The sequence below is a fragment of the Rhinolophus ferrumequinum genome, chromosome 7, assembly GCF_004115265.2.
Source record: "Rhinolophus ferrumequinum isolate MPI-CBG mRhiFer1 chromosome 7, mRhiFer1_v1.p, whole genome shotgun sequence".
Classification (NCBI taxonomy): domain Eukaryota; kingdom Metazoa; phylum Chordata; class Mammalia; order Chiroptera; family Rhinolophidae; genus Rhinolophus; species Rhinolophus ferrumequinum.
In genome coordinates, this window is record NC_046290.1 from 11,153,476 (window position 1) to 11,177,523 (window position 24,048).

The following is a 24,048-nucleotide window of genomic DNA, read 5'->3' on the forward strand; positions in this document are numbered from 1 at the left end:
TATAGTATTTGCTTATAAATCTTTCAAAATAGAGATCCAAAAAGGGGATTTTGTTTTCCTTTACTGAAATATATAACCATAGACTTTGCCTAGATAGAATCCTTTATGTAGTTGGCTTTATTTAATATTATGGTGGTTTAGAGCATAAAAGAAGGGCCTCCTAAGGCCTAATACTTTATCCAACAACATTCAAAGCCAGATCATCACATTTTGCTAAAAAATAATTCTGTCATCTTCCAGGAGCTTGGCATACTTGCAGCCATCTATCTGCCTTATTATCACAAAATTCTGAATTTCAGCTAAAGTTGGCTTTAATATTCCTGGCCTTTTATGCAGATCCTGCAAAACTAGTGTCTGAAGATGCTACGTGAAACTAAATTATTCACCATTAAGCAAAAAAAAAAAAAAGAAAAAGAAAAAAGTGCCAAGTAAACTATGACCCTCTGAATTGTAAAATGCATCCAAGTTTCACACCTGTTTAAATGTGTTACATTGGGGAGGGAGGGTTCTATTTCTTAAAAATCAACAAAATATAGAGTTTTAAATAACTTGGAAACAAAAGCATAATAAAAATGGAGTGAGGTAAAGTAATAACTCAATTACAAATGGGAAAGTAAACTCAGAAGCCTTTTTTTTCCCCTAGAGAAGTACTTCTTTAGTTGTGATGACCAAAAAAGTAAATTAGAAGCAAGAGAGGAGAGAAATATGAAGAAAAAAATAAAGGGGTGAGCTTCCTTCTACAGGAAGATGAGAACTTTTGGAAGGCACCCACAGGCAGGGAAACGCTGGGTGGTAGCAACCAGGAAGTAAGTGTCCAGGCAGTGGAGATGGGGCACAGGGTGGTAACCCAGTGAATTCAGGGAATGTGCCAGCTCAGCAGGACACAGTGGAGAACCCACAAGGCAGCGGGGAGAGCAGCAGGGAGTCTGCATGCTTGAACCCACAGAGTGGGAGAAGCCAAGGGCACAGCTGGAGCGGAATCAAGTCCATCTAAGGTCAAGGCAAAGCGAAATCAGCCTGCTCTAGTCCTGCTTTGCATTGACTTACGACCAAAGCCAAGGGCAAATCAAGTCAGGAGCAGGTCAGTGCAGTGGGCCCCTTAGTGCCACCTGGAGTACAACATCTTCCCATCCACAGCCTCGCACCTTCTACCAGAGGTAGTCACTGCAGCTCAGTAGGGGACTTCCACACCGGGAGGGAGAATACCTCTGCAGCCTCTCCAGCTGAGTGACCAGTAAGTTAACTTTTAACTACCAGATTCGGTCACAGAAAGGAGCTAGAAAAGAAGAGATCCGATCAAAGTCAGACATTGCAATGTAGCAGAAGAGTAAGAGGGACAAAGGGAAGAAAGAGGGGACGGCAAAAGGGACGTGAAATCCAGGAGCATGGAGGGGAAAAAGAAATAAATACATGAAGGTCAAGAAACTGTTGTCACGAGCAGCCCGGTTAGTTTGTTTGGGTTTTTATGCAAAATGCAATGAAATACACTGTATTCCTGGCCAGTGGCACCTGCCATAATTTAATTTTGGCCCAAATCACAGCTGCACAGGGAGGCCAGCAAGCTGGTGGGGCACAGCCAGTGAGAAACACCCCACGTCCTCCTCTCTGTGCCTCAGTGTTTTCGTCTGTAAAGTGAGGCACTGGCAAGGTACGTCCTTCCCCAAACTGGCTGGCCAGCGGAATTACTTTGCGGCACTTTGGAAAAACACAGATTCCTGGGCCCCACTCTGGACCTAGGAGATCCGAATCCTCAGGGGTGAGGCCTGGGGATTTACTGTGTTCACAGCCAGCTTTGCCAACACTGGACTGCAAAGATCGCTCCGGCCACTGCCAGTCGAACACTCTCTGAGGCCATAAACTGCAAACTAAAGGTCGGCCATGTGACTGATCCAGACATCAAGCTGCCCTTTGGGGCCTCTCCCTTCATAAATAAATCCATGCACATACTGGCAGCAAGGCACAGTGGCAGGTGCTGAGCAGGTTGTGAAGAACAGCTTGTGGGTGGGGACGGGGGCCAGACACATACTAATAAATTCAAGGAACCCTATGGGCACACCCGAGACACAAAGAAAGGAGCAGGTGCGGCTATAAGAAAGGATGACATCCTGCCATTTGCAACAACATGGCTGGATCTTGTGAGTATCATGCTAAGCGAAGTAAGTCAAATGGAGACGGACAAGAAGTGTGATTTCAGTCATAGGCGGGATATAAAACAGAAAGCAACAAACGAACAAACAAAGCAAACAAGCTCATAGACATAGACAACAGTATGGTGGTTACCAAAGGGGAAGGGAGTCGGCAGGACGATGAAGAAGGTAAAGGGGTCAAATATACGGCAAAGGAAGGAGACTAGACTTTGGGTGGTGAATACACAACGCAATAGAACGATGATGTATTACAGAATTGTACACTTGGAACTTCATGGATTAACAAATGTCACCCCAAAAAGTTTAATTCAATGTGTAATGAGGACCTACCATGTGCTGTATATTTTTACATCTCCATCTCATTTAAGGCTGCAGACCAATGAAGTTAGATATGTGAAAATTATATGTTCATAAATAGATTAGGATGGAGCAATTTGTCTAAAATCGTGCAGCCTGTAACTGAAAGAGTTGGGTTTTCTTGACTCCAAGGCCGCCGCTCTACAGAGTCCCCTGGCATGTACGTTAATCAACTGATCAAAAGCACCAGAATGTTCTAGAGAGCAGAGTTGAAAGAGCATTGTCGTATTTCCTCCTGCCTTATCATTGCCCATCCAGTTCTGCTCAACCACTCATCGGCTCACGTCCACATTCTGTCCAAGAGCCCGTTCCAATGTACCTGGCCCTGTCCAGGGTCCCGAAACGGAGTTCCGCTGTCCTGCAGTTCCGAGACTGGCAGCACAGGCACAGCTACAGGGGATGTGCTGCTTCCTCGCCTCCTTCATTCTGCAAACCCAAGCTTGCAAGGAACGGGACTTCAGCCACCTCGCCTCGTGTGACAGCAGATTGGTTCTGTCCTGTGGGTCGGCCTGGTCTGCAGCCCATCCCGACCCTGCTCCCCTCCTCGCCTCCCATAGGAGCCCGGCCAGGGCGCTCCTTCTCTAGCTCCTGCCAGTCCCCTTCCAGGGGAATGACTCTTGATCATACCCTAATGACCCACAGTCCAAGACGACAGCCACACACAGACGGGCTCCTGGCCTGACCTCTCCTCGTCAACACCCCAGGCTCAGCAACAAGGTCTCACACAGCCCAGACCTCGCCGCCCCAGTCTCAGATCAGGAGGCTCCAGAACTAGCACTGAGGCTTGCATACCCCGTGGGCCAAGTGTCTGGACTGAACTGCCTGCTGCAGCTCCATCTGTGTCCAGGTTAAGGAGCCCTGCACTTGGCTTTGTCAGCCCCACACAGATGAGGACTCAGCCTTCCTCCTCCCAACTCCTGCTACAAAGGCAGACATTCTCTCAGGCTGCTACACTCAGTGAACAAAGAGAGAACAACTGACATATCTGAACAAACTAGAAGAAACTGTGCAGGTTAGTACCAACAGGTGACTTAAGATCAGAGAGTCCACAGTATCCTGACTTACACGCTGCCCTGGCGTACGTAGGCTGGGACAGTAAATTATACGGTCACTCTAATAAAGATCCAAATGATCACATGACACATAAGCAACTGTCCGTCCTGTTTGTTCCAAATGCCCAAAACATAAAATAGACTGAGCACTGAATTAGTATTCTGTCCTCCTGGGAGGGCCATTATCTTAAGGCCAAATTCAAGTGTCCTTTATCAGCTTCATCACTGAAGCTGCAGGCCCAGGCGAGACGGCCCACGGTCACCCCGTTAATGAACACACCGCTTTGTCCAAGAACACAGGGGAGCAGCCTCCCCACACAGACGTGCTCTTAATATCAGGAACACAAGATCCAGTAGTTGACCCAGGAACACATCAGCCACTTTTTATTTCTCATTCATGCCAACATGTTAAAACAAACCACGTCATACCCAGAACTGGCTGTGGACTCTTGTCATTGTAGTTTCCGGATACCTTCAAGTGACAGAACAGTAATGACACTCTTGGGCGTGTGTCCCCATGAAAGGCCACTCTGGGAGAGGGAAGTCAAAGCTAAGGATTATAATCCTACTTGGTGCCACTGTCGTGACTAACCCAGGGTGGCAAATGTTTTCAAAACTTCAGTCAAAAAAAAAAAAAAGGGAGTCTGTGGTGTGTGCAATGGATGTCCTAATGGCTGGCGTGGAAGGGGAAGCGTGTGGCCCGTATTCCCAGTGCGTGGGGAGCTACGACTCTCGGCTGCTCCGTGGCCACACTGGAGGCACAGGAGAAAGGAGCGGTAAGTGTTTGGGCACCAATATTACGTATCAGTAACGTGCACTCTGGGCCCACACACCGATGGACACTGTCCAGTGGATTTTGATGGCAGGGCCGCCTCAAGGCCAGAGACTACGTTCTGTCATCCCAGGTAGGAAAACCCTTTCTGACTCTTTCCTATGCGTCCAATTAAAAAAGAAGACAGACATGGACAGAGGGAGACAGGGAGAGAATGCCTTTGAGTGCACAAGTATGGGAGAGGGCTGGCTGCCTCATGGACCTCGGTCCTCAAAATGTCTTATACTCTCTGTTTCTAGAACATTCCAAACTGAGAGTGAACCTGGGATGAGAATGAATCTCTTTCGATGGCTGTCAATTTTCCAAAGTCCCTCAACTGCAGCCCCTGATCCGGGGACATCCAGGACCCCTCAGCAGGGTTTGAGGAGCTGGCCGAGCACAGCCCCTCACTCATGCAGGTTACCCGTCCACTCAGGGGCAGCGTGTGCACACGTGCATGTGAGAGCACGATCCACTCTAACGAGAAAGTCCTCTCACTTCAAACCTGCACAGGTGGATTAGCTGAACCTGGACCCCAAAGTCAAGTTAATTTATAAATCGGGCTCCCTTCAGCTATAAAGTTATTTTTATTTAAGATAATATTTTAATGTCGTGCTTTACATTCTGTGATTTTTTTAAAAACAGCACAAACAAGTAGCAACACGAAATTTAGTGGAACATCTTTTGGTGGAAAACTGTGATTCTGGGAAAAAACCACAGGGCAAGAGCACTGGCCTGAGAGTAAATTCATGACCCGCAGGCCACAGACTCAAGAAGGGCTGTTGTCTCCAAAATCCTTACTGCTGTTCTGCGAGGTGCCTGTTTTCTACAAATGAGGAAACTGAAGCTCAGAAAGACTATGGCACTTAACTGGGCTCATCCTGCTAGAAGCTATTCACCTCATTCCAGAAGCCTACTCCCCAGCCACAGGCACACACACGTGCACACATGCGTGCACACGCATGTACACACACACGGACGTACTTGCTTGCCTCCATGAGTATTTATTTCTACTATAGCGCAGTCCAAAAAGCAATGGAGAGAGCTTAAATATCTACTATAATACGGAACAAGTACAAAAATATAAGGAAATTGGCAAAGGGAAAATGACCAAAAGAGAAAAGATTAGTCATGTCTGAGACTAGCCCACAAGAATTCAAGCCATAAGTTGAGATGCAAGAAGACGGCCCCAAATTTGGTCCTGAGAGGAACTGTTCAGGCTAAGAACTGGATACTTCATCATGAGGAGTCCCTTTTTTGACTCCAGTAAGAGAAGACTAACACAGAGAACATTTCCATATCTTCTTACTGTGACAAATATCAATCAGTAAAACACAGCAAATGAATAGTGAAAGAGTGAACGTCAGATGACCACCCCAAACCCCCTCGGAGAGCCTGGGAACCACAATAATGATCTGAACAGCAAGATCACGCTGACTTATTCAAAGAGACTCTATGGGAACGTTTGTTTGTTTTTAATGCTTTTCACTGTTTGCCAAAAAGGAGCTGCAAAACAAGACAAGAAAAATGGTGACTGGAAGTGTTGCAGGAGGAAACAAAGTCCCCCTTCAACACATACAGTTTAAAAACTCACCTGGCGGTGCTAAAAGGTGCAACCTTTACCCAGCAGGTAAAGGTTGTCTGTTCCCGCGCCCTCTGTGCACACACGGGTGTGCTCAGCCGTACAAACCACCCTAACAACTTTAATTAAACAGGAGAGACAAAGCCGTCCCTTAGCACAGCCCTCGCAAAGCTCCAACGGAAAACATGTGTCTCTCCTGATAATTCTGCCTGAGATTTCCCGGACCATATTAACAGTCCAAACAAGACACACAACGCCGGTGAAAAACAATGTGGGGAAGAAGAATAAAAGAATACATAATAAGGAAAGATGACAGTTTCTCACCAAGCTCTCCAAATGAGTGACTCCGCTGCTGTGTTTACAACCTTTGACGGTAAACACAAACAAGAAAACAAATGCCTCAGCTCAACCACAAACATAGTCAGCGAGCCCCATGAGCCTGGAATAGAACAGGACCGGCACTTCAATCGCAAGCCTGCACTGCAACCAGACGAGAAGTGAAATGAGAGGCAAAACCGCGCTGACAAAGGACAGAGAAGCGCCCTCCGTTAGTCCTTAACATGTCTCACCAATACCCCACCATGCAGTCCACTGTGACGGGCCTTCAAACCTGCGATACTCAAAAGGAAATGGTATTCTGACCAGTTGGGCTCTTTGGCAAAAAGCGTTTGTTTTCGAAGTCTGTCAAAGGCACAGGAATGAGTCAAAATGCCATCCCATGGACAGCTGTCATGTTCAGTAGCCACATGGCATTGAAAACCAGTCTCCTTGGCAGACTGTGATCAAATTAGATGCTCCATTGCTCTCCCAGAGTGACGTTTTTTCCTTTCATAGCACTCATCTTGAGTCCTACTTGTGTATTTATTTGCTTGATCACTTGTTTATCATTTCTTGACCCCCAAGCTCCATAAGGAGAGGGCCCACTTGCTCCTGTTCACTAATGTCACCCCAGCACTAGGTCACTGCCTGGCCCACAGGCCGTGACCTAGTGCTGGGGTGACATTAACATAATCATTCATCGTGAAATCCCTAAAGCACCCAATCATTAACAGTAACAGCTTGCCAAAATGTATGGGGGCAGCATGAAAATTTGTGTACAATTTTCCAACACCTTTTGGGAAGCAACTGAGAACATGGATGGACCTTGGCTTCGATTAATTTTTCTCTCTTTAAGGAAAGACCTGGGCTTCTCGTTAGCTGTTGGGAAGTCAGTCTGGCTCTCCTAACTGCCCGGGTGCTAACACCCAACGGTGTGGGTGGTCCCATCAAAGAAGATGGTGCCCTGGCCAACTCACGCATCCTCATCCCCAGAGGCAGCACATGTGTCTCCCTCAACTGTAAGAAGCCATGCGTGGGCCACACCACTACACAACACACGTCTGGGCTTCTCTAAGGTGAAGTTCCTTAGAGTTCCTCTAGCCAGACGCCAAACATCACGACTGACATTCTGGGGGCCGTAGCCCAGAAACGGTTCTTTTGTTAATGGCCACTCTCTGAATGCTATAGGCACGTGGCAACCAGGGGCCCATAAGCCTTAAGATATCCACCTGTCTGCACCAGGCAAAGCCCACCTACAGCAGAGATTCCACAGTCAACAGCGGAGCTAAAAGTGGGCACACACACAGAATTCAATGTCTTAGTCACACATGGCACATATACACAAGCGTGCTGAACTTTTCAGCTTTATTTAGCGGTATTATTAAAAATGAAAGTGATCAATTTCTATTTTGATAAATGAAAGCGAGTGTTCACTAATACTCGTGAATTGGGGAAAAAACACAGAAAATCAATTTTTAAATCATATTTTCCATTTTCACTGGATTATAGTTAAACATCTATTTTAGGAAACTTAGAACTTGAGCCAAAAGTGAAATTGTATTGTTAAATATCTTTAAATATTTAGATATCATTTATTTTTAAAAGGTTAAGAGCTTAATGTACCATCTTGCATAAACCCTGATAAGAAGCTGGTTGAAGACTCTCACTGAAATTACCTGATGTTATACACAACATAACAATGCAATTTGTGGTTTTGAATTTACCCAGAAGATATTTGGAAGCTAAATTCAAAAGGTAAACTAAGAAAATATATATTCATTCTTAAAAAAAGGTCAATTAAAAGAAAGTAAGGTTTCAATGCTATCAATACCCCAAAACAGCCACTCAGTGAGAGGAGCGCAACACAGGAAGGTTCATATAACGTCCCTCCTCCAGCTTATGGGGCCATTTCTTCCTCATACACAGGTGGATCGGGATTTTAGCAACTCACGAGCCAGAGTCCCAGGTGAGAAGCCACAGGGCCGTCTTCTGACTTGTGGTGAAATTCTCCTCAGGTGCTGGTGACAGCACATGCAGTCCTGTGCACCGTGGTCCCTAACCTGTGTTCTAATGGCCAGCTCTGGTCCCGACTTTTACATTTTATTTCCCAAGAACATTTGATTTTTTTTCTTTTTTTTAACACTGAGTGCATGTATGGTTTTTGGTTGGGAACACCCTGTATTGTGTGTACCAGTTACAGGAGAGCTTTGATGAGAAGAGGTCAACAGCTATTTTAAAGAGGTTTTATTATCGACACCAAAAATAGCCCTTACGTTGTATTTGAGAACTAACTATTAAAGTGACCATGTCCATTTTAACAAGTCTTGGCGTTGTTTTAGCAAACACAAGTTATCAATTTGTGGTTCACATAAAAATGTTTCCATTGACTAGTACATGCATTTTGAAGTGACGAGAACTCTCCCTACAAAAGGTTTTCCAGGATGGAGTCACCCTCATCATTTGAAAAAAGGTGGTACTGCCATTTGCTGGATGGCAAACATCTTGTATCAAGTAGATGTGGTCAAGTCAAGCCATTATGACTGACAGCGAGAGCAAGTCCCTCAATTGTCTCCTTTTGTCCAAAATGACTTTCACAAACTCTGGTGCTATGACAAGGGGTAAGGAGGGACGATAGAGTCTGAAGCTCACAGCCAGGAGCTTTTGAGGGCCCCAGCAAATCGTGGGGTGATCTGTCAATACACCCACTCCAGACTCTCAAGGCCCCCAGAGATGTGGCTGGGTCATCAAAGTTTCCACCCTGACCTGAAAACTCTGGTCAGTGATCCTGGCACTTGGGAACATTATTATTTTGCCTTCCTAAGTTTCATCACGCTCATTGTTTCAACACTTAGCAGCACGCAGTTTTAAAAAGGGGTCAGGAGGCTCTGCTATGGGTCACGTTGTCACCAGCTCACTGTGGGGACTTGGGCCTCAGTTTCTTCATCTCTCAAATGAGATGATTAAACTGGAGCAAACACTCCCTACCTCTTGTTCCATCATACAGATGCCTTCTTTTGAAAGGGTTTAGCTGCTAACAAAACAAATAACCTGGTTTACTAGGTCAGAGCTAGGGCAACTTGATCATAGAAGTGAGTATCTTCCATCAGCTGTTTGAAAAAAGGAAAACAGGTTAGGACCTTCCAAGTACTGGGGAGCTAGACGATTTTAATAGATTCATTCTATGATTCTTTGGCTGAAACCTGCTACTCTGGATGCGTATTTCCTTCAGTGCTACACAGAATGCCAAACCATGAACAAAAGGGACCCGGTGTTCTTGAGAAGCTGACAAGCAGAAAGTGGCACCCATGCGGCATTAAGCTCCAAACCAAACCTAAAGTGTAAATAGCAGTGACTCTCTCAACTCATTGCACCCTGGTCTATGACAAGTTAGAGTATTTGTTTTGAGCGCTGTACTAACAAGGTCAAGGCATGAATTCTCTCTACCTTTGGGTTCATTTAGGTGCAGCCTATTCTAGGGTTCCCGCAAAGCCAGGCTCGATACCCACCCTCCAGGGCATGACTCAGCAAAGCCCACAGCATCCAGACAGCCAGGGCAATCTTCCTGCACAACTCCAGGGGGCGCCACTCAGGCCGTTTTCTGTGTGAGTACTCCTGGGAGGGGCACAGACCTACAACGCTCCAACGGACCACCAAAGTCATATGTAGCTTTCATATGGCAAACGTTGAATCTGGGAAGTAGGAAAGCTGAAAAGAAATGCTTGAAGCTTGCCCTGAAAATCTAAAGCATGAGCAATAGTCACACAGCAAACAGCCTGGCCAACTTCCTGCTTACCTAAATACCAGAAATCCGAAATCAATAGCTGGACCAGCTCCAGGTCATCGATAAGAGACCAGGCACTGGAAAGGCGTCCAGCTGCTCAAAGGCAACACTGGAAACAAGAGAGAAGACAGGGAGGGCACTGCTTCAAAATTCTAAGGGAAAATTACTTCCAACCCAGAATTCTAAACCAAGCCAAACTAGCAATCAGTTGGGTGAGATAAAGAGAGTTTCTGCACACAAGTTCTCAAAACATGCATTTCCTTTGTACTCTGAGTCTCAGAGCAAGAGCAAGTGCTCTCTCAATACAGAATAGCTCACCAAGAAAGAGCCCCGTAACAGAAGAAACAAACAGAAATGAGAAACTCGAAACAAACGTAAGAAAGCCTTAAACCACCATAAATATGCGTAAGGAGAAGCAATGGGGGCCTCCCCAATGAGGCTGCTGACTTTCTTCTGACCCGGTTTTCAGCCAGGGTCCAGTAACTGAGGCTGTAACACAGGACAGAAGGAGCAGGATGACAACGTGGATGTCCTAAAGGGACCGCAGGCCCAGGGGACAATCACACAAGACCGGAACAGGAGGATATGGCTCCACGGGAAAGGAGAAAAAGAAAGAAACTGAAGTGTCAGCCTGATATGCTTGACCTTTATCAAAAGGCGTTTCCCAGAAATGCTGGAGAGTTAAAAAGATCAACTAGAAAAGAAATGCTAAGAATAACAGGAAAATAAAGTTGCACAAGAACTGTAAATGTAGCATTCGCCTTAGTTCACATATAAACAATGCTTACACAATCTTAATGATAAAAACCCCAAATTGTGGCATCATTATAGGAGATGGAGGAGGGAAGGGTGTGTATGTGAATTAGTGTCGGAGGGGAAAAAAAATAATGTCTCAGATTGCTCAATCAAGACTTGGCACTTGCAGTGTAACTATGTTTGGTGACGGATGTGGCCTTAGACGTACAGTGGTGATCATTTCGCTATATATACAAATATCAAATCATTACATTGTACACTGTATGTATTGTTGTTGTACGCTGTTATATATTGTACAATATAATGTTATAATTCAAGTATGCTTCAAAAATATTGTTCAATAAATTATAAATGTAAAAACAAAGAAATAGCAATTTAACCATATTGTTTAGAAAAGCCTAAATAGAGCTAAAAGTAGAAAATTAACAATAATTGCTCTGAGAAACAGAACTGGAAAGTGGAGGAGCAAGAGACTGCAGTATTTTTATGAAAAGTCAGGTGGAATTAATTGATCCAAGAGAGAAAGGGAAAACCAGAAAGAGTGTGTGTATGTGTAGAGAGAAAGAGCGATTGATTTTCACATGTAGTATTTTTCACATCATTTACCACACATTCTGTAACTGTAGTTTTAATTTTTTTCTTTGTCTCAAGTGGTATTCATCACAGTTTTAGTAAGTTTCTGAGAATCAGAAAAACAAACACAAAGAAAAATAAAATATCTTCAAATTGTACTAGGTGCCATGAAAGATACAAGCAGATCTTGACATGAACAGGAAAAGACCCGGAGAGGGTGGTGGGGACGACCCCCTGAGGGGGTGATTATGAGACTAATGACAGCGAGGGGCTGTGGACAAGTTGGTGGGGACAGCAGAGCCTTGGAGATTCAAAGAGCGAGCCCAGGAGCTGGCAAGAGCTGCAAGGGGAGCAGGGAGGCTTTGCAGATGGGCCGGAGGGGAGCAGAATGATCTGCTCTCTTGATATCCTCCGGTGCTCCCTTCAATTACAGACACCACCCTCAGTGCCAGCGAACAGCCCAGCCCCACACTGTGGTACAGCAGAAGCACTCCCGAAAGACAAGACATCATTTGCCCAACACTAACGCACCCAGGCTCACACCCCAGAGTACATGTTTTGGGTACCACCAAGCGTTAAGGAAGTCCACATGACATTTCATCTGGAGACAAAGAGCCATCCTCAGGTCAAAAGGGCAAACACATAAGGGAACTGAAATATGACGAAGCTGGACCACTTGACAACTCAGAGAAATGCATCCCTGGTTTTGGTAGTTAACACTGAAAATGGAAAACAAAGGTGGCAGTGTGGAGCTGTGGTGGATGCCAAAATTTTACTTGGAAAAATAAATTAACTTCTTTCCCGAAAGCAGATAAGAGGTAACCAGCTATGTAAGAGGCAACTGACTAACTTTGTCCTCTAGAAGACAGAAGGGATAAGCCATATAACACTGCACTATCATCTTATGCTGCACCCTCCCCTTGCAGTAGAGTCTAGTTGATGGGGGCAGAACACACAGAAGCGTGGGTGGAATACCAGCTCTGCCACATACTGTCATCTTGGGGCAAGCGACTTAAATGCCCTGAGCCTCACCATTCCCCCTCTGCAAAATGGGGCAATGATCCCTCGCTGGGCGGTGTGAGAATTAAATAACTATGTCAAGTGCCCAGCAAAGGAGGAGCCCCATAAATGGCCATTGTTAAAATCAATCATCACTGAAGATATCACCAAATGGAATCACACAAGCCCACAGAAAGTGTGCCCTAAAACTGGCTTTTTAGACAGTAGCCAAACTGGTTTAGTCCAGAAACCCAGTGGGCCTGCATGGCCACATGAGTGCTTGGCGCCATCTGAATTTATCTTTCCGGTGAAAGGTCTGGTCAGAGTCTGGGCACAGATGGCAGGCTGGCTGCCCCATGGGTGACTCCAGCTCTTTCTCCCAGTTCTAAGATTCCATCTGCAGTATGCAAGTGGCCACACCTCGCCCGGCGTGCTTTCACTTAGGTAGTGTTGCCTTAATTCCCCAAGACAAAAACATTTCCTTCCCCCAAAAAAACTGAAATAAGCAGAGAACAAAGCACTGTAGAAAACCTTTCTAAAGAGTCTTTGAAAATACATTAGCGCTTTATGCTCCTATGAAAAGCATGTCTGTAAAGATATGTGGCTACCATGGACACATTTGAACTCTCTTCTTTAGCAGATGGGAAATTTCCCACGCAATATTTACTGTTAATGTAATACAGCATAGCAGTGACCACAATACTAAATATAACACTAGCCCATTTAAAAAAATGCACCTTAAAAAAAAAAAGTTGGTCTACGAGGGCAAAGATGAAAATACAGGGAACTGATGAAAACGTATTCACTGAAGAAATGGCCAAATATAAATAAAACCAAGAAAACAATGGCATGAAGCAGCGTTTTCCTGCAATCGTTCGATTTCCTGACTTCCTTCCCCGTGAAAGCTACAGCCAGCCTCGTCCTCCCTCAGCCTCCTCAATCTCAGTAGTTCATTCTCCTCCTTTAAAGAGAAATTAGCTGCCAGTGGCACGTGACAGCAGGCCACTTCCACCACCGGCATGCCCACGTTCCCCACGTGTCCTAAGCCCAGCCCCTTCAGCCTTCCCCAGAGCTGCCTGCTGCCACTTCTCCCTCCCCTGTGGCACTGCCTCCATCCCACAAACCCCAGGGTCCTTCGGAGTCCCCACCCAGGTGTCTCCAAGCATCTGAAGAGTGGGTGGAGAATAGCAGGGGCATGGTTAGGACTCCACAGGAGGAATGCAATGGAAACAGCTAAAAGGCAGCTTCTGACATTACAAACAGCGTATCTCAGCAGGTGCGAAGCCAGGCTTCGGAGAGAAAGCACGTTTCCTAAACTGCCGGAACTCCACTGGGCAATTCAGGAACAGGCCTGAGGACCGAATCGCAGAGCAGCCCAGGAGGACCAGGTGGGAGTCTTGCCCTCCACGGACACTGAGCTGTGCAGCTGGGGCGAGAAGGGGGTGGTGGGGAGGGGAGCAGAACCCTCCCCTTCCGCTGTGCCTGGGAAGGCTCCGGCCTCACGCTCTCCCGAAGGCGTGAAGGAGCGCTTGCCCGTCGGATGCCAGCTGCGGACTTCGCTTGGTTTCTCCGGAACACCTCTCTCCGGGGCTTGCCATGCTCTAACTCTCCTGCAAAAGGTGCTCTTTGTAGTCACTCACCTAGTGAATGCCAGTTTCCTCAACATTCGCCCCAGGCTCCCTTCTATTAGCCAGCAAGTACTCCCAAGTAAATCTCACGACAACCGTCCGCCTCCCACCCCTGCAGCCTGCACCCCAACATGCCCACATCTGTACTCCCACCCGGCCTGGCCCCGGAGCATCCGCCCATGTATCTTCTCTGCACTTGATGGCCCAAGGGCACATCAAACTCCACACCCCCAAATTGGGCTTGTCACCCTCCTCTCCCACCGCCCCAACGTGCTGCAGCCTCACTGACCCTCAAAATTGTTCACATCAGCCACTCCCCATTTATCATCGTAGGCAGGCCCATTACCCCACCTCTGCCTCTTCTCCCACCCATGGAATCATTCAGTCCTCCTGATTCTACCTCCGGTGGGCACTGAACCCACCTCCTCTCCCACATCCCCACTTCCTCTCCTCACTGGCCTCTGGCTCCAGGCTCTTGCTCCCTTAATTCATCCACTGGGGCCAATGGAAAGCCAACAAGCAGAATTTGGCACAGTTGCTGCATGAAGTACTAAGCTACACTAACGGTGACTCCCCTTGCTCGCCCAGCTGCAACAAGTGACTCACGCTGTTCCAGAAACACCCCAAGCCCAGTCACCCCAGGATCTTTGCACACACCTTCCCTCTGCCTGGGACTTTCCACTGCAGAGGTAGCTGCGTGGCTCAGTCCCTGATTTGCTCTTCAGGCTGCTCCTCTTAGAGACCAGCACTGACCACCCCAGCGAAGTAGCCCCTCCTTGTCATCCCCTGTCCCTTGTCCCTGCTTTAGTTTTTCTGTAACATCAACTCTCCTAGCATTTTGTAGACTTATTTATTGTCTTTTTCTGTCATCTCCACCACTAGAATAGAAGTTCTAAGAGAAAGGGGATCTTACTAATATTTTCTGTCTACTCTTACATCTCTAACACCTAGCACAGTGTCGGCATGTAGTAGACACTCAATAAATAATTGCTGAATTTCTGAATGGAGGTCTCGAAAGGGAGTAATAGGACGGTATTTGTATCAGGGTAATAGTCAGAGACTGCTCATTTGATATAGGCCACATCCCTTAGCACAGTAACCAACAGTAACCTCTTCATAAATGGGCCCTAACGTTTCTCTTTCCAACCTCACTTCTGGATACTCCCCCTAGTACATAAAACCATCCTTCCCGCCTCTCCCCCTCCCCATCTCTCTCTCTCATTCTCTTTATATATCTACATAAGTGAATATTTATGAGGGCTACTGTGTACCCGTCCAAGCTTCCATGAATTAACTGAGCACCTAGTACGCACCAGCTACTCAGTATGCATTAGTTCTCTTCCCCTTTCTATATCCTGATCATCCTGTCTCTTCCCCAGTCACCAGACCTCCACATTCAATACCAAGAAAATCCTATTGGTTCTTCTTGGCCCACGTGTGACAACTGAGCACTCACAGCCTAACTTTGCATTAGAACGGTTTGCTTATTAATCTGTTTCTCACCAGGGATCAGAATGTGTCTTAGTCATCACTGTATTCCCAGCAGCTAGGAATAATGATACACCTCATTTATTTGTACTCACTTCAATCAATCAGGCAGCTTTAAAACATTCACGACCAACAGGAGAAAAAGAAAAAAAGAGTAGCAAAAAGAAGCTAAGAGGTGAAGTTATTACCCAAAGAGTGTAACCATAAACCTGTGCAGACTCACTAACGATGAGCTTTGTAGTTATTACATGGGTGAGGAAAACCTGGCGGGGCTCCAGAATGAGTGTTAACCTGGTGAAAACAGCCCCATTTCTCAGGTCCTCGACCAGCAGCTCCTGGATCTAAGGTCCGAAGGTCTGAGAGAAGAGCCTTACATGGGAACTCGTGAAAGAGCCACTGTGTCTAATGAAAAGCACACGGGGGCCACCGAAACACTTGCTGAAAGCTGGATATAAAATAGCTACTCTCAGTGAACTGAATGAAGCCTTTTTCCATGTGTGCAAGACCACTCGTTGTTACACGAGCCCCACGCTATTCAAGCTACGGGAGTAGCCTCCAGTCCAGCTCAGTGCACTAAACTTTTGACCATCTACAGCGTTTCTGAACCCACACTGGTTCCAGACATCCAAGAACAGTAATTTATATTCCCCGCTCCCCAGAATGTACCCTCAGCATGAGGCAGGTGAGTCTCCCATGCTGACAGCATCCAGTGCCCGTCCCCATTTACTCCTGGGGTTGTCCTACGTGGACAGCCCTTACCGTTAGTTAACCTCACTTTTACAATTACACCTTCTCTTTAAGCCTATTTGATAAATCGCACAAAGCTTTCATCAACTATTCCAAATCCCCCTGATCTCCACTATTCCTAAACTGTACAGCCCTAGAGACTGTGACATACAATTCAGAACTGTGGTGCATTGTTTGAATTAATTCATTGAAGCAGCCACGCCTCCTAAATCAGAGAGTAAGCTTTCGAAGACAAGTTCAGATTTTGGGCTTCTGGTACCCCCCTGGAGCCAGCACCATAGGACCTGGACCTGAAACACTCATCCACGGCTGCTACGCCCAGATGGAGTAGACATAGGTGAGGAACAGGGACTGGACTAATACGCTGAAAAGGTTCTGCTAATGCAGAAGCAACCCTCTCCCAACATAATTATTTTTACCCTACGCTGAAATCATTAAGTGTAATTCTGTAAATGTAGGCGCTGATTGTTGGTTCCCATAATCTGTGTTCTCTTATTCTTTAGAGTGACAGAGTAAAAACAATACACTGGATTTGTAGAAAGAGAATGTGCCTTCATGACCCAGCCCCATGACTGTAGTCTACTACGCTACCCAATATGACAGCCAGTAGCCATGTGTGGCTATTTACGTTTAAATTAAGTAAAATTAATAATGCAGTTCCTGAGTCACACCAGCCAGACTGCATATGCTCAACAGCTGCAGGAGGCCACAGGCTACCACACTGGACAATACAGATGTAAACTATTTCACTGCAAATACTCTATTAAACAGTACAGGCCAAAGAGTCGAAGTCATCTTTGATAATTCAATTAATTTCTAGGGGTCTTAGTTTCCTCTTGTGTAATAAGGGAATAATACCTGCCTTGCTGGGCTGTGAGATTTAAATGAGGTGCTAAATGTGAACGTCCTTAATAAATTTAGTAATTGTCGTTTGACAAAGTACACCTGTACAGTTATACATACAGGTCTAGTTTGACAAGAGTCTAACATTGGTCAACAGTGGCAGCTGGCAGAGGGGGTTTCTAGCCATTAGAATAAAGAAATTCTATCGCAGGCTGTGTGTGCTGTCCAGGCAGAGGGGGTAAAATGCACACTGGTCAGACTGTCTCAGGAATACTGCATTCAAGGAGGAATACAGATGATGGAGGCATGTCCAGAAGACTCTGGAAAACAGTGAGTGGAACGAGCCCAGGATGTCTCATTTGGGAAGAAGACTCAGCAGGAACAGAGAACAGAATGAATCCTGAAACAGACAAGGGACTGTACTGGGGAGGGGCCCAGACCTTGGGCCGCTGCAGAGATAACCAAGAGGTGGCTGTAACTCACTGTAAGAATGATATTTGCTACTTAGAGGAGTTATCTGGCGATGGACACGCTGCCTCATAGAGAAGAGAGCGGAGGACCCCAGAACGTGCTCAAGCACAGTGCTTCTCAAGCTGGAGTGGCTATGGAGCCACCTGGGGAGCCGGAGAAAATTCAGATGATCTGGCCCAGATCCTGGGATTTGGGTCCATTAGGTGTGGCGTGGAGCCCAGAATCTGCATCTTCACAAGCGCCCAGGTGACCCCACGATACTGCGGGTCAGAGAGCACTCTGAGGAGTTCTCTAATGCAAGGAGAGGGACCGCCAGTGACAGCGAGGGTACACAGCTGCTCTTGGCACCGAGTGCAACCATCCAAACCAGCTCTAGAGGACAGCACGCCAAGGACTCCCAGTGGGTCCTAGGCGTTCCAGACTGCACCCGTGCCCAGCCTGGGACACCACAAAAGTCACAGTACCCAAGGTCTCCTGCCCTTGCGTGGTCACCTCAGGCAAATCGCTTCCTTGCAGTTTTACTATTAGGTTGGTGCTAAAGTAATTGCGGTTTAAAAGGTTAAAAATAATTGCAAAAACTGCACTTACTTTTGCCCCAACCTAATATTTACACAGATGGAGGGTAAAGTCATGCAATGCCACAGGCTCTGAGGAGAACGGCTCCTGAGTAGACTTCTCTGGATGCCGGGTCCCCAATGGTGGGTTCAGAACCAAATCACATCAGAGAGCACTGGAGGCTGCAGAGGCTGACTGCCCCACGACGGTGGCTGCACTGGAAGGCATCCAGCGTCGGTATTAGGATGGGCGGGAAGGCTGAGAATAGGGGCATTTTGCTCCGTCCCTGGCCTATCCCAGGCAAGTGTCACGTGGCCGACAAAACATGAGTCAGAGCCTGCCACGCCTCTGCCTGAATTTTTTCAATAACTTTATTCATAATAGCCAACCCTGAAAACAACCCAAATGAACATCAATTAGCAAATGGAGACACAAATTGGGGCATATCCCTGAAGTGGTATACTAGTCAACAACAAAAAGGAACAAATAACCGATATACACAACAGCGGTGAATCTCAAAACTTCATGCGGAGTAAACAAAGCCAGACACAAAAGGCATCATAATATGTGGTATCCTTTATATGAAACTTTAGCGAAGACAAACCAAATCTATAGTGATGGAAAGCAGATCCATGCCCAGGGTTAAGTACCGACAGGAACGGGACTCAAAGAAACCTGTTGCAGTGGTGCGATGTTCTAAATGCCGACGGCCATGGTTACACAGGTGTGTACATTTGACTGTACACTTCGAGTGTGGGCATTTTACTGACACTGTACTACAAAAAGTTAGTTCTTTTAAGACGAAACCAAATGGGCATTTGCTGTTTCATTGGGTTCATTCTCTTTTATGTTGTGCTTGTGGGACAACAGGTGTCACCGGCTGCCTCGGAAAGGAAACTGGGCAGCCAGGGACGGGCGTAGGAAAGAGAGCTTCAAACTGTTTACTCTTTTGTACTTTTAAACTTTTGAACTGTGAGGCGGTATTAGCTATTTTTTAAAATAAATAAAATTTAAAATTAAAACAATTTAAAAAATATGTCCCTTATTGGGAAAAGGAGGGGCATACAGCCCTAAAACCATTGAGCTATTGCCTAATCTAGTTCAGGTTGCGGAAAGCCCGCTTCCTAAGGCAGGGACTATACGTGGTCTGTGCTTTGTCAGATTCCTCCTGAGCTCTGAGTGAATACCATTTTTATTAGCATTCTTTAGTATTTTAGTACTTGAGTATTAGTAGTTTAGTATTTTAGTACTTTTCATAAAATATATACATAGATAAAAACACATACACACACAGTTTTTTAAATAACTACAAGCTAAACACCATGTAACCACCACCCAAATCAGAAAACCTGCCCCTCAAAACTTTCCATGTGCCCCTCTGTGATCATACCTTCTCACTCCTCCCAGAGACAACCTCTCTCTTGATTTCAGGGATCAGAACATCTTTCTCATCTCCTATGTGTATACCCCTAATCAATGTTTTGCACATTTTAAAACTTATTAAAACCTGAATTTATCTGCATCTATTGTGTGCTTCTTTGGACCAAAATTACATTTGTAAAACTCATCCATGCAGTTTATTTTCACTGTCATATAGTACTTTACGGTAGGAATAAATGTATCACGATTTACTTACCCATTAAAATATTCATGGACATTTTTACAAGGCATTTTTTTGTTCCCACTTGCTAGAGAGAAAAAAACAAGTTCAAACACACAGTATGACCTCCAAGGTAACCACTGCCCCCAAATGTGTCTTCAGAAACACCTGGCCAGTCTCCTCTTCCCCACGTCCCTCTACCATGTGCCATTACAGCAGTTTAGTTAGTATACTGGTCAAAATATTAAGTACGACTCCTTGGGGCTGGAAGGCTGTTGATGACACACTAGATGGACCCCAATCATTCCTATCATCCAGGTCTGGTCCGAGCAGAAGCTCCTTATGAAGACCGCACAATCGCTTCCTTCCACAATGGCACCACTCCCCGCAAATCGCATGACAATAAACTATCCTTTCTCTGACTCTTCTGACGTGATTTCCAAGATACGCTAACTTCATGCAGCCTTGATTAACACCCATTTGTCATGGCCACGTGTCAGTGTTGGTCCTTATATTACACAGGACTAAAATCTTACACATAACGGTGGGTAAGAAATGTCAGAGGCTTTATGAACTCAAACTCAAAATCCTGAAAGCTACTGCTGGTAACTGATACTAAGTCATTCAGAAAACATGTGTTTAAAAAGTTAATTTCCAAAAAACATGAAGTAACATCAATTAAAGTGAACACGTTATCACTCTTGCTTAAGTTCTGGGTTCCCCATATTGCTAACATTATTAATCTTTTTGTTTTTCTCATAAAAAATACAGAGTGTTAGCAGTCCTGGGACACAGAATGTTAGAATATCACATAACTTAAGATTACTTGCTAAGAAATACACTATTTAAGGAAAACAACGTCTTCTAAAAGTGTTTTAACCCCAGAAGCAACAAAGGGGTGGGAGGAGTTCAAATTTTTAATGAAATTAATAAATGGGTCATAAATTCCAGCTAACAAATATTTCATAATTTAAAAAGCCACACTATTATCTTTCTGTCAAAGAAAATACATACATGGAATGCAGACACTGCAAATGGGAGAAAATATAAAGCAGATAAGAAGAAAGCTCTAACTGGACTGAAGACCTGATATTGTGTACCTCTCATGAGACTCATTAAAAACAAAGGAGACATCACTCTTGAATACTACCAAATCTGCCTTCTATTATTTTATGCAAAAATCATTCTTTTCCATAGAGGTTATAAAGAATACATTACAGAAAAATGTTTGCAACTCATAGTATAGAAATTAGGCTGAGGTTAATATAAAAAGAGTTCCTACAAATCAATAGGAAAAATCCCAAGAGTTCAACTAGAAACACGGATAAAATATAAAAACAGATAATGCAAAGAAAACATGATTATAATGGCTCTTGAACACAGGAAAAGATGCTTGACCCCAGAGAAATACAAATTAAAACCCCAATGGGATACCCTTTTTCACCTATCAGATTTACAAGATCAAAAAGTTTGATAAAATGCTCGTGGCAAGAGTATAGAGAAACAGACAGTCACACACATTGCTGGTTGGAGTATAAATTGGTAGAACTCCAAGGAAGTGCAACAATTCAGTGATATCCATCAAAATTACAAGTGCACATCCCCTGTGATCCAAAAATTCCACTTCTTGGGAATTTATTCTACAGAAATGCTAGCATGTGTGTAAAATAATGCATGTATGAAGCCATTAGTAACACTGAAATAACAAACGTTTGGAAACAACCTTACAGTCCATCACTAGGACACAGGTTAAATAATTTGTGACAACCTTACAACGGGAATTCTATGCAGCTGAAAATGGGCATGGACGTGATTTCTAAGATACACTAAGAAGAGTAAAGACCCTGATAGTATTTTACAATTTGCACAGAATATTGTGATGTGCACTACCTGGAAAGATACAGGAAACAGGTAACATTAATGAGGAAAATTTAAACTTAAAGAAAGAGAATTTTAAAAATGTGTCCCTCATTGGTGAAATGAGTGAGACACAGCCCTAGGACAATTGAACTATTGCCCAATCTAGCATAATACCATAAATATATCCTCCTTATTTGAATGCTCACATAACTTCATAACAGGATAGAGAAATCTGGAATAATCTTTAGGAACACAGAAGTAAGAGACCCAAAGTAAATTCACATTTAGGGGCCCTGATAAGACACAGCCAGTTTTTAGAGAAAACCAGGACTAGCACAGATCTGTTCTTTTTCAAAAAATCCTTGAATTGCTTAGATTCACCTAGAAAACGGTAGGCTGTGTTATACCATGTGCATTTATTTGTTTCCTAACTGCAAGGTTAAGAAATCTGTCCTACAGCAGGCTATCTGCTGCCTAAGCTGTTTAATGTGTACCGTGTGGGTCATGCTTGTTATGAGGACACAGTTGCAAACAAAGACAGCTTTTCTCTGCCCTCCACCAGACTGGTAGCAGATGACAGGGCATGTCCTTCAACGAAGGAGCCAGACACTTCCCCGGTCCTTACAGGTAAAGAGTTCTCTCTGGAGAGACAAACCTGTTGATCAGGGGCTTGTCAGAGAACATTCCTATGTATTCTCTCTGTATTTTACCTAAAAATATGACTGTTTTCCACCCTGTGCACACCTGGGGAGGGGGCAGGGTGATGTACGTAATCCACCGTTTGCCTGTTGTCCCATCGTGCAGTAAAGACAGTAAACCCAATCCTCCAGAGAACAGAAAAACAAGTCATTCAGTGCCATCTCAGGTGGCTGACGAAGGCGGTGCAGTCTTGAGCGTGTACCTAAGCTGGTCCAGATAGGCCTGCTGGGGGTGCAAGAACGAATACAAGTTCAAGCACGATTGCTCAGGCATGCTTTGGGGGAGCAGGTCAAGACCTGCGAGTTTTAGAAAGCAAAAAGCCGAAGTTTCTGAGCACGCTGGGCACACCTGTAGGTACAGGTGCAGACGGGTCAGCCGACCACCTTGCCTGCGAGGCTGGAAACACAGACGGAGGATGACAACTGTTTACAGGCAAGAGTGGTCTGGAGGAAAGTTGAAGTGAGTGTCTACCTGTTCGAGAAAGGTGGCCGAGAAAGTAGGGTAGGGCTCACACTTGCTCCTCCGCAGCGTCCAGCGCGCACTACCCACCCAAGGCCCCGGGCGCCCCAAGGTCACCTGCCCTCCCAGGCGTCCCCCCACCCCCACCCCGGCCCCGAGCTCTCACCAGAACAGCAGGTTGGCCCCGACGAAGCCCAGCAGGCTGCGCAGCGGCCTCTTCCAGCTCAGGAGCTCGTCGGCGCGGCAGCCCAGCCACAGCACGGGCTCCCCCAGCAGCCAGGTCACCGCGGCGGCCACCCCGCCGGCCGCCTCCTCCACCTGCCGCCCCGCGGCCACAGCCGCCGTCGCCCCTTCCTCCAGCGCTTCCTCCGCCTGCTCCTCGGGGGGAAGCCGGGGCCGCGGCGCCCGCTCGCCCGCAGCCGCCGCCGGGCATCCTTCCTCGGCGAGCTCCGGAGGCGCCGCGCTCGCCATCTTCAGCGGCGCTGCCAGGCCGGGACGGGCACGCGCGCGGGCGCGCCCGGCGGTCGGCGCCGAAAGGGCGGCGGGTCCCCGCGCGGGGCGCGCACCGCGGGGCGCCGGCCCTGGGTGCCTTGTGACGTCAGCCTGGCCGCGGCGGGGGCGCCTCCCGGGGGAAGTGGGTGCGGCCCAGCTGGCGCAGGGGCGGGCCGGCGGGCGCCGGGGGGCGGGGCGGCCTCCGCCGCGCGGTGGGTGCGAGCTGGGCGGGGTCCCGGCGGCCGAGAGAACGCGAGCCCCCGTCCCCTGCCGCTCTCGGAGCGGGGCGAAGCAGAGGACCGCCGCCGGGTGACTTGTCTAAAAGGGAGTCGGGACTACCGGCAGAATCCATTGGACATCTTCACTTTCTCAGAGCCAGGGCCACCACTCGCCCATCCGCAGCCTTGCAGGGCTTTATGGGGTGTCCCTTCCCCTGGGAGCGGATGCCAGCCACCAGCGATCCCCCGGCCCAGTGCCCTCGCAGAGACAACCCACCCAACCATAGCAGAGGTCTGTAATACTCTGGGAATAACATGATGATATAAATGTCATCACGGATTGAGAAGGAAAAAAAAAAAAACATTTGGGTCAATTACTAAGCTTCTGGCCGGTTTTTACAAGCGAGGAAACGCCAGGCCTCAGCGAAGGGGGAAGGCGCTTCCTCTCTCACTGTGGGCAAAGGCACCTGGCTCCAGAAGGCACGTTGGTTTGTGGGAGGCACAGATGAACCAGGAGCTCAGAAGGAAGAACCCCTGAGGAGAGTGGATGCTTTGCATGTGTCGAAGGCAGTTTGGCAAGCCTTACTCCAGAGTCACTCTGGTCTCTGTCCC

At 46.5% G+C, this 24,048-nt stretch overlaps 1 protein-coding gene across 1 annotated transcript in view; it reads right to left on the reverse strand.

Annotated features, from left to right (window-relative positions):
• The window catches only part of RETREG1 (reticulophagy regulator 1), a 112,732-nt gene extending 89,500 nt beyond the window's left edge, over nucleotides 1-23,232 (reverse strand). Inside the window, exon 1 of the mRNA XM_033110180.1 lies at nucleotides 22,893-23,232. Within this exon, the coding sequence (XP_032966071.1) occupies nucleotides 22,893-23,197 (305 nt within the window). The 5' untranslated portion in view covers nucleotides 23,198-23,232. The remainder of the gene's footprint in view (nucleotides 1-22,892) is intronic.
• Nucleotides 23,233-24,048: the final 816 nt, after the last annotated feature.